Genomic DNA, 13,615 nt, shown 5'->3' on the forward strand with positions numbered 1-13,615 from the left:
TTCACAAAGACATCCATCGACTTTTACCCTTTGTTTCCTGTTACTGAGCCAATTTTAGATCCAATTCGCCACATTTCCCTGTATCCCATGGGCTTTTACCTTTCTGACCAGTCTGCCATGTGGGACCTTGTCAAATGCCTTACTGAAATCCATGTCGACAACATCCACTACACTACCCTCATCAATCCTCCTTGTCACTTCCTCAAAGAATTTAATTAGATTTGTAAGGCATGAACCTTCCCTGAACAAATCCATGCTGACTATCCCTGATTAAACCATGCCTTTCCAAGTGACAGTTTATCCTATCTCTCAGTATTGATTCTAATAGTTTTCCCACCACTGAGGTAAGACTGACCGGCCTATAATTGTTCGGCCTTTCCCTCGTACCCTTTTTAAACAATGGTATTACGTTTGCAGCCTTCCAGTCCTCTGGTACCTCCCCTGTATCCAGTGAGGATTGGAAAATGATCCTCAGAGCATCCGCTATTTCCTCCCTGGCTTCCTTCAATAGCCTAGGAAACAATCCATCCGGCCCTGGTGACTTATCAACTTTCAAGGATTCCAGTCCCTCTAGTACTTCCTCTCTTGTTATGTTTACCTTATCCAATATTTCACACTTCTCCTCTTTAACTATTACGTCCGGATCATCCCTTTCCTTTGTGAATACGGAGACAAAATATTCATTTAAAACCCTACCCACATCCTCTGCTTCTACACACAAGTTACCCTTATCATCCCTGATAGGTCCCACCTTTTCCTTAGCTTTCCTCTCGTTCTTAATGTACTGATAAAACATCTTTGGGTTTTCTTTAATCTTACTAGCTAATATTATTTCATGCCCTCTCTTTACTTTCCTTATTTCCTTTTTTACATCATCCCTGTACTTTCTATACTCCTCTCTGCTTTCTGCAGTATTTAGATTTCTGTGACAGTCATAAGCTTTCTTTTTCTGCTTTATCTTGCCCCGTATACTTCTGGACAACCAGGGGGTTCTAAATTTGGCAGTGCCACCCTTTTTCTTTGAGGGGACCTGTCTGCATTGTACCCGTAGAATTTTACTTTTTAGTGCCTCCCACTGGCTTGCCACTGATTTCTCCTCAAGTAGTTGTGTCCAGTCCACTTCCGCCAAATCACCTCTTATTTGCCTTCCCCCAATTTAAAACGTTCACTCCTGATTTAGCTCTGTCCTTTTCCATAATAATGCTAAAACTAACTGAATTGTGGTCACTATCCCCAATATGGTCACCCACTGTCACTTCACCCACTTGCCCATCTTCATTTCCCAGGACTAAATCTAGAATTGCATCCCCTCTTGTTGGGCTTGTCACGTACTGGCTAAAAAAGTTCTCCTGGACACCGATCAAGAATTTTGCGCCCTCTGTGCCCCTCACACTATTTGAATCCCAGTTGATGTTAGGGTAGTTGAAGTCCCCTACTATTATTGCCCTCAGAAATTTGCCTATATATTTGTTCTTCTATCTCCCTTTCGCTATTCGGGGTCTATGGTTCTCCTAGTAGTGTGACTGCCCCTTTTTTATTTCTTAGCTCAACCCATATGGCCTCGATTGATGATCCATTTAGCATATCATCCCTTCTCACAATTGTAATTAATTCTTTAACCAATAATGCTACCCCCCCCCTCCTTTTTTATCACCCGCTCTATCCTGCCTGAAAACTCTATATCCAGGGATATTGAGCTGCCAATTATCCCCCTCTTTAAGCCAGGTTTCCGTTATAGCAATGATACCATGCTGCCATGTGTTTATCTGTGCTCTTAGCTCATTTGCTTTGTTTGTAATACTCCTTGCATTGAAGTATATACCCTTTAACCCCGTCAAAGTCCTGTGCTGAACACTATTTAATCTTTGCTTCTTTTGCCTTTCTGAGTCGCTAACTACGTCACTAACTGCTTTTCTATTTCCCGTTTCCTGGACTGAATTTGTCCTATCTGTACCTGCCCTTTGGTTCCCATCCCCCTGCCATACTAGTTTGAACCCTCCCCAACAGAACTAGAAATGCCCCCGCGAGGATATTGGTCCCGGTGCTGCTCGTACAGGTCCTGCCTTTCCCAGAATCGGTCCCAATGCCTCAGGAATTTAAACCCTTCCCTCCTACACTATCTCTCAAGCCACGCATTCATCTGGTCTATTCTCCTATTTCTGCTCTCGCTAGCACGTGGCACTGGGAGTAATCCTGAGATTACTACCTTAGAGGTCCTGCTTTTTAATTTATTTCCTAACTCCCTATATTCTGCTTACAGGACCTCATCCCTTTTTTTTTACCGATGTCGTAATGGACTCTGCAATATAAGTGTGACATCTCTGAGTTCAGTTCACAGCCCACCTGACCGTGGTCTCGATTACATCCCAATGGTCCATGAACAAACTCACTACAAAAAGTCATAATAAGAATAAAACCGGACGGATCACCCGGCATCAGACCACCAGGCACCGGACACAACAAAGGCAAACCAAGCCCAGTCGACCCTGCAAAGTCCTCTTCACTAACATCTGGGGACATGTGCCAAAATTGGGAGAGCTGTCCCACAGACTAGTCAAGCAACAGTCTGACATAGCCATGCTCACAGAATCATACCTTTCAGCGAATGTCCCAGACTCTTGCATCACCATCCCTGGGTATGTCCTGTCCCACCGGCAGGACAGACCCACCAGAGGTGGCGGTACAGTGATATACAGTCAGGAGGGAGTGGCCCTGGGAGTCCTCAACATTGACTCCGGACCCTATGACATCTCATGGCATCAGGTCAAACATGGGCAAGAAAACCTCCTGCTGATCACCACCTACCGTCCTCCCTCAGCTGATGAATCAGTCCTCCGCCATGTTGAGCACCACTTGGAGGAAGCACTGAGGGTAACAAGGGCACAGAATGTATTCTGGGTGGGGAACTTCAATATCTATCACCAAGAGTGGCCAAGTCCTGAAGGACATAGCTGCCAGACTAGGCCTGCAGAGACTAGGTGGTGAGCGAACCAACATGAAGGGAAAACTTACTTGACCTCGTCCTCACCAATCTACCTGTCGCAGATTGTCCATGACAGTATTGGTAGGAGTGACCACCGCACAGTCCTCATGGAGACGAAGTCCCGTCTTCGCACTGAGGACACCATCCAACGTGTTGTGTGGCACTACCACCGTGCTAAATGGGATAGATTCAGAACAGATCTAGCAGCTCAAAACTGGGCATCCGTGAGGCACTGTGGGCCATCAGCAGCAGCAGAATTGTATTCCAGCACAATCTGTAACCTCATGGCCCGGCATATTCCTCATTCTACCATCACCAACAAGCCAGGAGATCAACCCTGGTTCAATGAGGAGTGTAGAAGAGCATGCCAGGAGCAGTACCAGGTGTACCTAAAAATGAGGTGTCAACCTGGTGAAGCTACAACACAGGACTACATGCATGCTAAACAGCGGAAGCAACATGCTATAGACAGAGCTAAGCAATCCCACAACCAACGAATCAGATCAAAGTTCTGCAGTCCTGCCATATCCAGTCGTGAATGGTGGTGATCAATTAAACAACTAATGGGAGGAGGAGGCTCTGTGAACATCCCCATCCTCAATGATGGCGGAGTCCAACACGTGAGTGCAAAAGACAAGGCTGAAGCGTTTGCAACCATCTTCAGCCAGAAGTGCCAAGTGGATGATCCATCTCGGCCTCCTCCCGATATCCCCACCATCACAGAATCCAGTCTTCAGCCAATTCGATTCACTCCACGTGATATCAAGAAACGGCTGAGTGCACTGGATACAGCAAAGGCTATGGGCCCCGACAACAACCCGGCTGTAGTGCTGAAGACTTGTGCTCCAGAATTAGCCGCGCCTCTAGCCAAACTGTGCCAGTACAGCTAAAACACTGGCATCTACCCGACAATGTGGAAAATTGCCCAGGTACATCCTGTCCGCAAAAAGCAGGACAAATCCAATCCGGCCAGTTACCGCCCCATCAGTCTACTCTCAATCATCAGCAAAGTGATGGAAGGTGTCATCGACAGTGCTATCAAGCGGCACTTACTCACCAATAACCTGCTCACCGATGCTCAGTTTGGGTTCCGCCAGGACCACTCGGCTCCACACCTCATTACAGCCTTGGTCCAAACATGGACAAAAGAGCTGAATTCCAGAGGTGAGGTGAGGTGAGAGTGACTGCCCTTGACCTCAAGGCAGCATTTGACCGAGTGTGGCACCAAGGAGCCCCAGTAAAATTGAAGTCAATGGGAATCAGGGGGAAAACTCCCGCCAAAACATTCGCGCCAGATAAGTCCAGGCAATGATCATCTCCAACAAGAGAGAGTCCAACCACCTCCCCTTGACATTCAACGGCATTACCATCGCCAAATCCCCCACCATCAACATCCTGGGGGTCACCATTGACCTTAACTGGACCAGCCACATAAATACCATGGCTACGAGAGCTGGCCCGAGGCTGGGTATTCTACAGCGAGTGACTCACCTCCTGACTCCCCAAAGCCTTTCCACCATCTACAAGGCACAAGTCAGGAGTGTGATGGAATACTCTCCACTTGCCTGGATAAATGCAGCTCCAACAACACTCAAGAAGCTCAACACCATCCAGGACTAAGTTGCCCGCTTGATTGGCACCCCATCCACCACCCTAAACATTCACTTCCTTTACCACCAGCGCACCGTAGCTGCAGTGTGTACCATCCACAGGATGCACTGCCAAGGCTTCTTCGACAGCACCTCCCAAACCCGCGACCTCTACCACCTAGAAGGACAAGGGCAGCAGGTACATGGGAACAACACTACCTGCACGTTCCCCTGCAAGTCACACACCATCCCGACTTGGAAATATATCGCCGTTCCTTCATGGTCGCTGAGTCAAAATCCTGGAACTCCCTACCTAACAGCACTGTGGGAGAACCTTCACCATACGGATTGCAGAGGTTCAAGAAGGCGGCTCACCACCACCTTCTCGAGGGCAATTAGGGATGGGCAATAAATGCTGGCCTCGCCAGCGACGCCCACATCCTGTGAACGAATAAAAAAAAACATTTGGTCCGAGGGTGCCTATGCTTTTCACACAATGTTGTCACTCCCACTGTATCGGAAAAAACAGTTCAATACACCAGATGGTGAACCCTTTGTACACGCCCACCTTTTCCACCAATTATGGCAGGCTCTCAAAGGCTGGGAAGTCACCTGTTTTATCGGGAAGGTTAAAGCCTACTCCAGGGCAACCGATCCTCACTCCCTGGGCAACTCAGCAACTGATCAGGCAGCACATGTTGGAAGACCTTGAAAGGCCCCGGCTTCAGTCATAGCTGCTGTGTCCTGTGGTGAGACCGCACTTGCCCTGGGTACCTCCAGATGTCCTGGACATTGTGTCCCTTGGCGAGACCGCACTTGCCCTGCATGCCGTATGCACAGGTCATCGCATGGCATGCAGGAGGATAGGCCCCTTCCCCAGCAAACCCCATGGGCAGGAGACACCGTACTCACGTGGGCCAAACAAACTCTTAATGTGCCAACCACAATCTGACTTAATTCCCGTTGGCCGTGTCCCATCCTCGTTGGCCGAGGATTTCTTTGATATGTCCCACTCCCACCCTGCGGTAGGACATTATTCCACGGACACCAGCTATCACAAGTTAAGTAAAGTTGCTTGGTGGCCTGACTGCCGCGACTACATAACCTGACACGTCCAATGACGTTTGGTCTGCTTGCAGCATAACCCAACCTCACGTATTAATCGCACTGTCATACCAACCACCCCACCCCCGGATGGTACATTCAGATCGACTTTATAGGTACAAAAGTTAGGGGATCATGAGTGGTGGGAATTGGTCTATAACGTGGGAACGCACCCATGGTATTGAATGATCTCCATGTGCTTTGTAATAGCGCAAGCAATTGTATTAATTGTTTTAATCATCTTGATATGTTGGCCTGAGCGTGTGGTGCCGCGGTTGTCACGACAAATGTATAACTATGAATTAGCATCACTGATGAAGTAATGAAGGATCAGAAATTGTTCTTCACCCTCAAGATGGGGACTGTAAAGGGGGCTTAATGAGGGCATAGGGTAATAAGGGTGTTTGATGTGCTTAATGTCTAAGTAAGTTAAAGCTGGTGCGTTAATCTATTGAGCGCACAACCTAACTGACTCTGCTGCTTACTCTGCTGAAATGCAAAATGTACTAACTTGTGACTGCTTGCTGGACCTTCTTGCCACATTGTGAAACGAGACAGCCTTGTGATGGAACAGTGGGCCAAAGATAGTGAACAATGGTAAGACGGCTATATGATTAATGTTAAATGAACTGGCCATCTGGAGTTCTGTGAAGAGCGAACGCATCTCTGGGGGTCTTGTGAACAACAATAAATCAATCAGAGTTGTTTACTGAAAACAGCGCATTTAAATGCAGAATAAACCAACATCTTGCTGTCGAGGTCGAGATGTCGCACCGGAAGGGGCCAGCTGGACTACGCACTCTACCGAGAGGAGGAACCGGGTGATATCGGTTTTACTTCTCTGTAAATTACTGCTTAAATACTGAAATGTATGAGAACTCGCTTGTGCTTAAAATAAAGAACCGTTGTACCAATTTTGGTGTCACTTCTGAATTCCGTGCAAACATTCAATTCCAGAGATAGAGCGGTTTCTCTGCCGCTATGGATGCTGGGTAAAGAGATCTCCATTACACGAAAGCCATTTTTTTCCAACTGTTACCACCTCGTGCTGACCTGCACGTCCCATGTTTCAAGTTGTGAAGGGATTTGGTGCATTGAAGGCTGTCCGTAGTACATAATTTGCGAGTGTCCCTTGTTTCAAGGCGCAGCTTGTTTCTTTCACAATGTAAATTATTTGGGACTGTCAATGAGTGTCCCTTTTTTGCAGGTGTCCGTTTGTACAGGTTTCACTATATATCCAACCAATTCCATTTTGAAACAAAGCCCTGGCTTTTTTCCAAATCTCTCGTCTTAACTATATCCCCTCATCCCTGGTATTATCCCAACAAATCTACATTGCACCTTATCCACAGCTCCAATATCCTTCATATAACAGGGTGCCCAAAATTGCCCTGGCTAGAGAGTCTAGAACTAGGGGGCATAGTCGCAGGATAAGGGATCGGCCATTCAAGACTGAGATGAGAAGGAATTTCTTCACTCAGAGCGTTGTGAATCTTTGGAATTCTCTACCCCAGAGGGCTGTGGATGCTGAGTCGTTGAGTATATTCAAGGCTGAGATCGATAGATTTTTGGACTCTGGGGGAATCGAGGGATATGGGGATCGGGCAGGAAAGTGGAGTTGAGGTTGAAAATCAGCCATGATCTGATTGAATGGCGGAGTAGGCTCGAGGGGCCGTATGGTCAACTCCTGCTCCTATTTCTTACGTTCTTATGCCCACAGTACTCCAGCTGCAGCCCCAAGTCTTGTACAGATTCCTCACCCTCTCATCGCTTTTGCATTCAAGGCCCCTCTACTTAAAACCCAGGATCCCATTTATAGCTTCTTTCCATCTGCACTTGTACTTTTGAGGATACGTGTAGTGTCCCCAGATCTCTTTTTCCCTGTTCCATTGAGAATTTTGCTGCTCGGGGCAGATTTCAATTCTCAGTCCTGCCTGTGAATGTTTTTTTTCAATTGTAGAAAACTGGATATTTATTGTGAAGTGGCGCCAATCTAAAATCGGCTCGTCTTGGGGCTGCTATTCTGGTCTTGAAACATTCTGAAGTATCCAAGAGGAACAAAACATTCTACACAAGTCAAAAGACAATCGACAGTGCGTATTCACCGTTCATAGTTACAACAACTTGTGTTTATACAGTGCCTTTAACGTAGTAAAACATCCCAAGGCGCTTCACAGGAGCGGTTATCAAACAAAAATTTGACTCCGAGCCACATAAGGAGGTATTAGGACAGATGACCAAAAGCTTGGTCAAAGAGGTAGGTTTTAAGGAGCGTCTTAAAGTCGGAGAGATTTAGGGAGGGAATTCCAGAGCTTAGGGCCTATGCAGTTGAAGGCACGGCCGCCAATGGTGGAGCGCTGAAAATTGGGGATGCGCAAGAGGCCAGAACTAGAGGAGCGCAGAGATCTCGTAGTTATAGGGCTGGGAGAGGTTACAGAGATAGGGATGGGACAAGGCCACAAAGGGATTTGAAAACAAGGATGAGAATTTTTAAAATCGAGGCACTGCCAGACCAGGAGCCAACGTAGGTCAGCGAGCACTGGGGTGATGAGTGAACAGGACTTGGTGTGAGTTAAGATATGGGCAGCAGAGTTTTGGGTGAACTTAAGTTTACGGAGGTCGCAAGGGGTGAGGCCGGCCAGGAAAGCATCGGAATAGTCGATTCTGGAGATAACAAAAAGTTCAGTGTGATCTCCACATTCCTTGTTCATAGTTAAAGTTCAATTGTTTTATTTTTAAAAGCCACTGTAGGTTTTAATATCAATCCATTCACACGAGGAGTGGAATCATTTGCCAAAGCATCCAATATCATTTAAAAATTATATTGCTTGTTATGATTAATCAACAACTCAATTATCATTGTATCAGGCGACTACCAGGATGGTAGAAGGTGAACTAGATGGACCTTGTTTTTTTTGTCTAGCAATTCCTATGTTCTGAACTTGCAGTTCTCTCCCTTCAAGCAGAAAGTATGAGGTGGTACAGTACCTGGCAAATCCTTTTCCAGCACTGCAGCCATCAGCATATCCGTCTCCATCTGTAACAGGTGATTAGAAAAGGCTTGGTCTTACTGAGGTGGTACAAGGTGTAGTAATTCTCATGATGTGGAGATGCCGGTGATGGACTGGGGTTGACAATTGTAAACAATTTTACAACACCAAGTTATAGTCCAGCAATTTTATTTTAAATTCACAAGCTTTCGGAGGCTTCCCCCTTCGTCAGGTGAACGATGTGAAACGATTTTCACATCGTTCACCTGACGAAGGGGGAAGCCTCCGAAAGCTTGTGAATTTAAAATAAAATTGCTGGACTATAACTTGGTGTTGTAAAATTGTTTACAATTAGTAATTCTCAAGATGACAACGATATTACTACAATATCTACAATTTTCATTTGACAGTATTAGTTACAATTATAGTATCGTTTACAATGACATTACAGACGACGGCTAGCTCTCGACTCACATCCCAACACCATTGGGCCATGATTTTCTTTAGATCATGGAACAAATACAAAATCTGCCTTCTTGGGTAAATCCTACATTACAACAGAGACTACACATCAAAAAGTACTTAATTGGCTGTAAATCGCTTTAGGCCGTCTTGACAGTGTGAAAAGTGCTATATAAATGCAAGCTGTTTGTTGTTAAACACAACACAATGGATTCCTTTCAGCTACATTTATGTGTTGTGACTTTTTCTTTCTCTCTCCTCTGTTATTACTTTTTTCATTGAAATGGCACAAAAGGTTTTTGCATTCTCTCTGGGGGGGGGAGGGGGTGGGGGGGGGGTGGGGGTAATCCTCCAACCCAAGCATATACTCCCAACCCCCTCTCCCAACGCCAGATATTACTCCCCGGCCCAACAGCAGGCAGGCGACGGTTCTGTCTGTGCCCGTGCCTTTGCTTTTGGCTGAGAGAGCACCAATTCCCCTCAGGGTGTCAAGCCGACTCGGCGTCCCTCCCTGCCTGAGGCGGGGGGTGGGGGTGGAGAGCGAGATGATGCTCAGTCCCGGCTCGACATGCCCTGGAGCAAATCTCAGGGGCAGCTCAGATCTCTTTCCAGACAGCGTCCAGTTTCAAGTTTTGTTTGAAATACAAGTTCGCCATCTGCTGTTCAAAGCAGTTAATGTCCAGTTCCATTTCGTGCAAGGCACAAAAACATTAAACCCTCTCTCGGACCGGGGCTCCATTCCAGCCCAGAGTGACAAAATGAAAATCTAGTCTCCATGGGTCCCACGGTGAAAGGGGTCTGTGCCGTCTCATTCCAACACAGACTCGGCTATTCCAGTGTTCTCCTGGCCGGACTCCCACTTTGCACCCTCCGTAAACATAAGCTCATCCAAAACTCTGCTGCCCGTATCCTAACTCACACCAAGTCCCGTTCACCCATCACCCGCTGTGCTCAATGACCTACATTGGCTCCCAGTCCGGGAACACCTCGATTTTAAAATTCTCATCCCTGTTTGCAAATCCTTCCTTGGCCTCGCCTCGCTCCCTATCGCTAACCTCCGCTAGCCCCACAACCCTCTGAGATCTCTGCGATCCTCCAATTCTGGCCTCTTGTCCACTCCCTTCACCCCACCATTGGCGGCTTTGCCTTCAGCCGTCTATGTCTTAAGCTCTGGCATTCCCTCCCTAAACCCCTCCACCTCTCTCTTCTCTAAGATGGCGACAAAAATAGAATATGATTGTGCCTGTGAGGGGACTACTTGATCTGCTGACACCGGGTTTTCCCAGTTGTGTCATCAAACGGCAAACCTGCTCCTTCCCTCACCGGGCATCGCTGCACATCAGCGTGGTTTCCGCTCCGAAAGCACAACTGCTCAATCTGGGGCAGGTGGGTCAGCTGCTTGCGGGGGTGGGGGTGGGGGTAGGGGGGCGTCAGCCGCCATCCCTACCAGCCCCTGCCATGGTCATTCTTTCCCTCGGCTTGGCTCAGTGGGTAGCACTCTCACCTCTGAGTCAAGTCCCACTCCAGAGCCTCCAGCCCATTATCCAGGCTGACACTCCCAGTGCCAGTACTGAGGGAGTGCTGCACTGTCGGGGGCGCCATCTTTCGGATGAGACGGTAAACCAAGGCCCCGTCTGCCCTCTCAGGTGGACGTAAAAGATCCTACGGCCACTATTTCGATGAAGAGCAGGGGAGTTCTCCTCGGTGTCCCGGATATTTATCCCTCAACCAACATCACTAAAAAACAGATTATCTGATTATTACCAGGTTGCTGTTTGTGGGACCTTGCTGTGCGCAAATTGGCTGCCACGTTTCCTACATTGCAACAGTGACTGCACTTCAAAAGTACTTCATTGGCTGTAGAGCGCTTTGTGACGTCCTGAGGTCGTGAAAGGCGCTATATAAATGCAAGTTCTTTCTTTCTAAGCGAATGAGAGGATGTTGCCAGTTGTATGTGTACACTCTCTCAGGTCATTGGAACACACACACTCCTGGTCCATTACATTAGTCTCAGTACCTGGATAAAAACAACATGTACAGGGGTCAAATGCACTCCAGGCGAACTGGTTATTTGGTTATCATTCCGGGACCAGGGCAACATTTGTTGATCTCTTTCTTCCCCCTCCCCCCAATCTCTGTTGTGTATCAATATTGATGAGGTGATACTCATTTTGTGGATTAATGTAATTATGTCCTGTACATATCACTGAACATAAAATGTGAAGGTGTTGGAGTCAGGTGCACACAATTTGCAAAAAAATGTTTAAAAATCCCTGTTTATAGGTAAATAATATTGTAATCTTCATTTATAGCAGTTCAGTAAATGTTTCAGACGTTGGTTGTAGTCATTCTATAGGCAATTGGGACTAGCTTAGTGGTATAAACTGGGCGACATGGACATGTTGGGCCGAAGGGCCTGTTTCCATGTTGTAAACTTCTATGATTCTATACAAAAAAGAAATTGCATTTATAGGCTCAAAGAGCTGGGTCTCTACACTTTAGAGGAGCGTAGACTTAGTTAGGGGCGATTTGATCGAGGTTTACATGGCGATGAAAGGACTAGATTGTGTTTGTGTAGACAGCTTGTTTCAACTGAATAAGTTAGGGAGGGCCAAGAGTCACAATCTCGAGTTATGTCAGGGCAGAACTAGGATAGATGCTCGGAAATTCTTTTCTTTCCTAGAGAACAGTGGACCCGTGGGACAGGCTGCCGACTGGTGGGGTGAATGCTGATTCACTGAATTCCTTCACCTGAGAGCTGGACCTGTTTCTGGCCGGGTCGGAGGTCATCTCATACAAGCGGTAAGATCAATAGTCACATTAATCAGGGACACAGCAGTCTCCTGCACTGCTTTTCCGTCGCGTAAGGGGGTCCAGGGAAGAATATTCCAGATTTTCCTCCCCCCTAATCGGCCTGGGTTTTTAATCTGGTTTCTTGCCTCTCCTAGGAGATTACAAGTCTTCCAAGTGGGGTGGGGAGTGTATGTATTGGGTTGCAAAAGGCATCACAACTGTAAGGGACAGGCTGGATGGTTCAGTAGGTCTTTTCCTGTATGTTGTTATTCATATGTTATATGAAGTTTTATTCTGTCACATCACCTCAACAACAAAAAACAACTTGCATTTATATAGCGCCTTTAACGTAGTAAAACGTCCCAAGGCGCTTCACAGGAGCGATCATCAAACAAAATTTGACACCGAGCCACGTAAGGAGATATTAGGACAGATGACCAAAAGCTTGGTCAAAGAGGTAGGTTTTAAGGAGCATCTTAAAGAAGGACAGAGAGGTAAAGAGGCGGAGAGGTTTAGGGAGGGAATTCCAGAATTTAGGCCCCAGGCAGCTGAAGGCACGGCCGCCAATGATGGAGCGAAGTAAATTGGAGATGCACAAGAGACCAGAATTGGAGGAATGCAGGGATCTCAGAAGGTTATAGGGCAGGAGGAGGTTACAGAGATAGGGAGGGGCAAGGCCATGGAAGGATTTGAACACAAGAATGACACCTCAAAGCACTTCACCCAGTAAATGAGTTGGGCTGCAGTGACTGTCATTATGTAGATAAACGAGCAGCAATTTCGCACCAGCATGGTTTCAGAACAGCAACGAAATGAACAATCAGATAATCTGGGTCATTAGAGACTTTCCAAGACTGAGATCGACAGACTTTTGTTGGTTAAGGGTATCAAGGGACATGGAATAAAGGCAGGTCACTGGAGTTGAAGTACAGATCAGCCATGATCTGACTGAATGGCAGAACAGGCTCGAGGGGCTGAATGGCCTCCTCCTGTTCCTAAGATTCTATGATTGACGGTACACAAAAGCAAGCTGCCGGCTTCTGTTCCCCATAGAGCAGCTCTCCCTGACCTGATGAATGAAATGAAACGGGGAGCCAATAATCATCAGTGCAAAAGGAAATGTGTTATAATAAGAATCCCACTGAGCCATGAAGATAGATGCAAACTGGCTCTGTAATAAATTAAGTAGAGGAGAAAGGATAATGCTGTGACAGAGGGTTTGTGGTCACCCACTTCTGAGGCCCGGTTTCAATGACCTGGACTGTGAACCTCTAACATGCAGCATTGTTACCTTTGAAGGTTTATATCCAAACATCGTCACCACCGCAACCTTAAGATCCTCTCTGCTCAGATAGCCATTCCGACCCGAATCGCATTCTCGGAAAACCTGGGAAAAGAAAAACAAATGTGCTCATCAAGTAGAGATAAAGGGGAAACAAAAATTACCGCAATGCTAGTTGTACATGGCATTGGTGAGACCTCACCTGGAGTACTGCATGTAGTTTTGGTCTCCTTACCTAAGGAAAGATATACTTGCCTTGGAGGCAGTGCAACAAAGGTTGTCGAGATTAATTCCTGGGATGAGAGGGTCGTCCTATGAGGAGAGGTTGAGTAGAATGGGCCTATACTCTCTGGAGTTGAGAAGAATGAGAGGGGATCTCATTGAAACATAGAAGGTTATGAGGGGGCTTGAC

At 46.8% G+C, this 13,615-nt stretch overlaps 1 protein-coding gene across 4 annotated transcripts in view; it reads right to left on the reverse strand.

The window, feature by feature from the left end:
- The window catches only part of efcab11 (EF-hand calcium binding domain 11), a 114,201-nt gene that overhangs the window by 96,242 nt on the left and 4,344 nt on the right, over positions 1-13,615 (reverse strand). For all 4 annotated transcript variants that reach the window (XM_067992062.1, XM_067992061.1, XM_067992063.1 and 1 more), the window contains exons 2-3: positions 13,213-13,308; positions 8,665-8,713 (exon numbers count right to left, since the gene is read on the reverse strand). In XM_067992062.1, coding sequence (XP_067848163.1) covers positions 8,665-8,713; positions 13,213-13,308 — 145 coding nt within the window. The remainder of the gene's footprint in view (positions 1-8,664; positions 8,714-13,212; positions 13,309-13,615) is intronic.

The sequence above is a fragment of the Heptranchias perlo genome, chromosome 10 (genome assembly GCF_035084215.1).
Source record: "Heptranchias perlo isolate sHepPer1 chromosome 10, sHepPer1.hap1, whole genome shotgun sequence".
Classification (NCBI taxonomy): Eukaryota; Metazoa; Chordata; class Chondrichthyes; order Hexanchiformes; family Hexanchidae; genus Heptranchias; species Heptranchias perlo.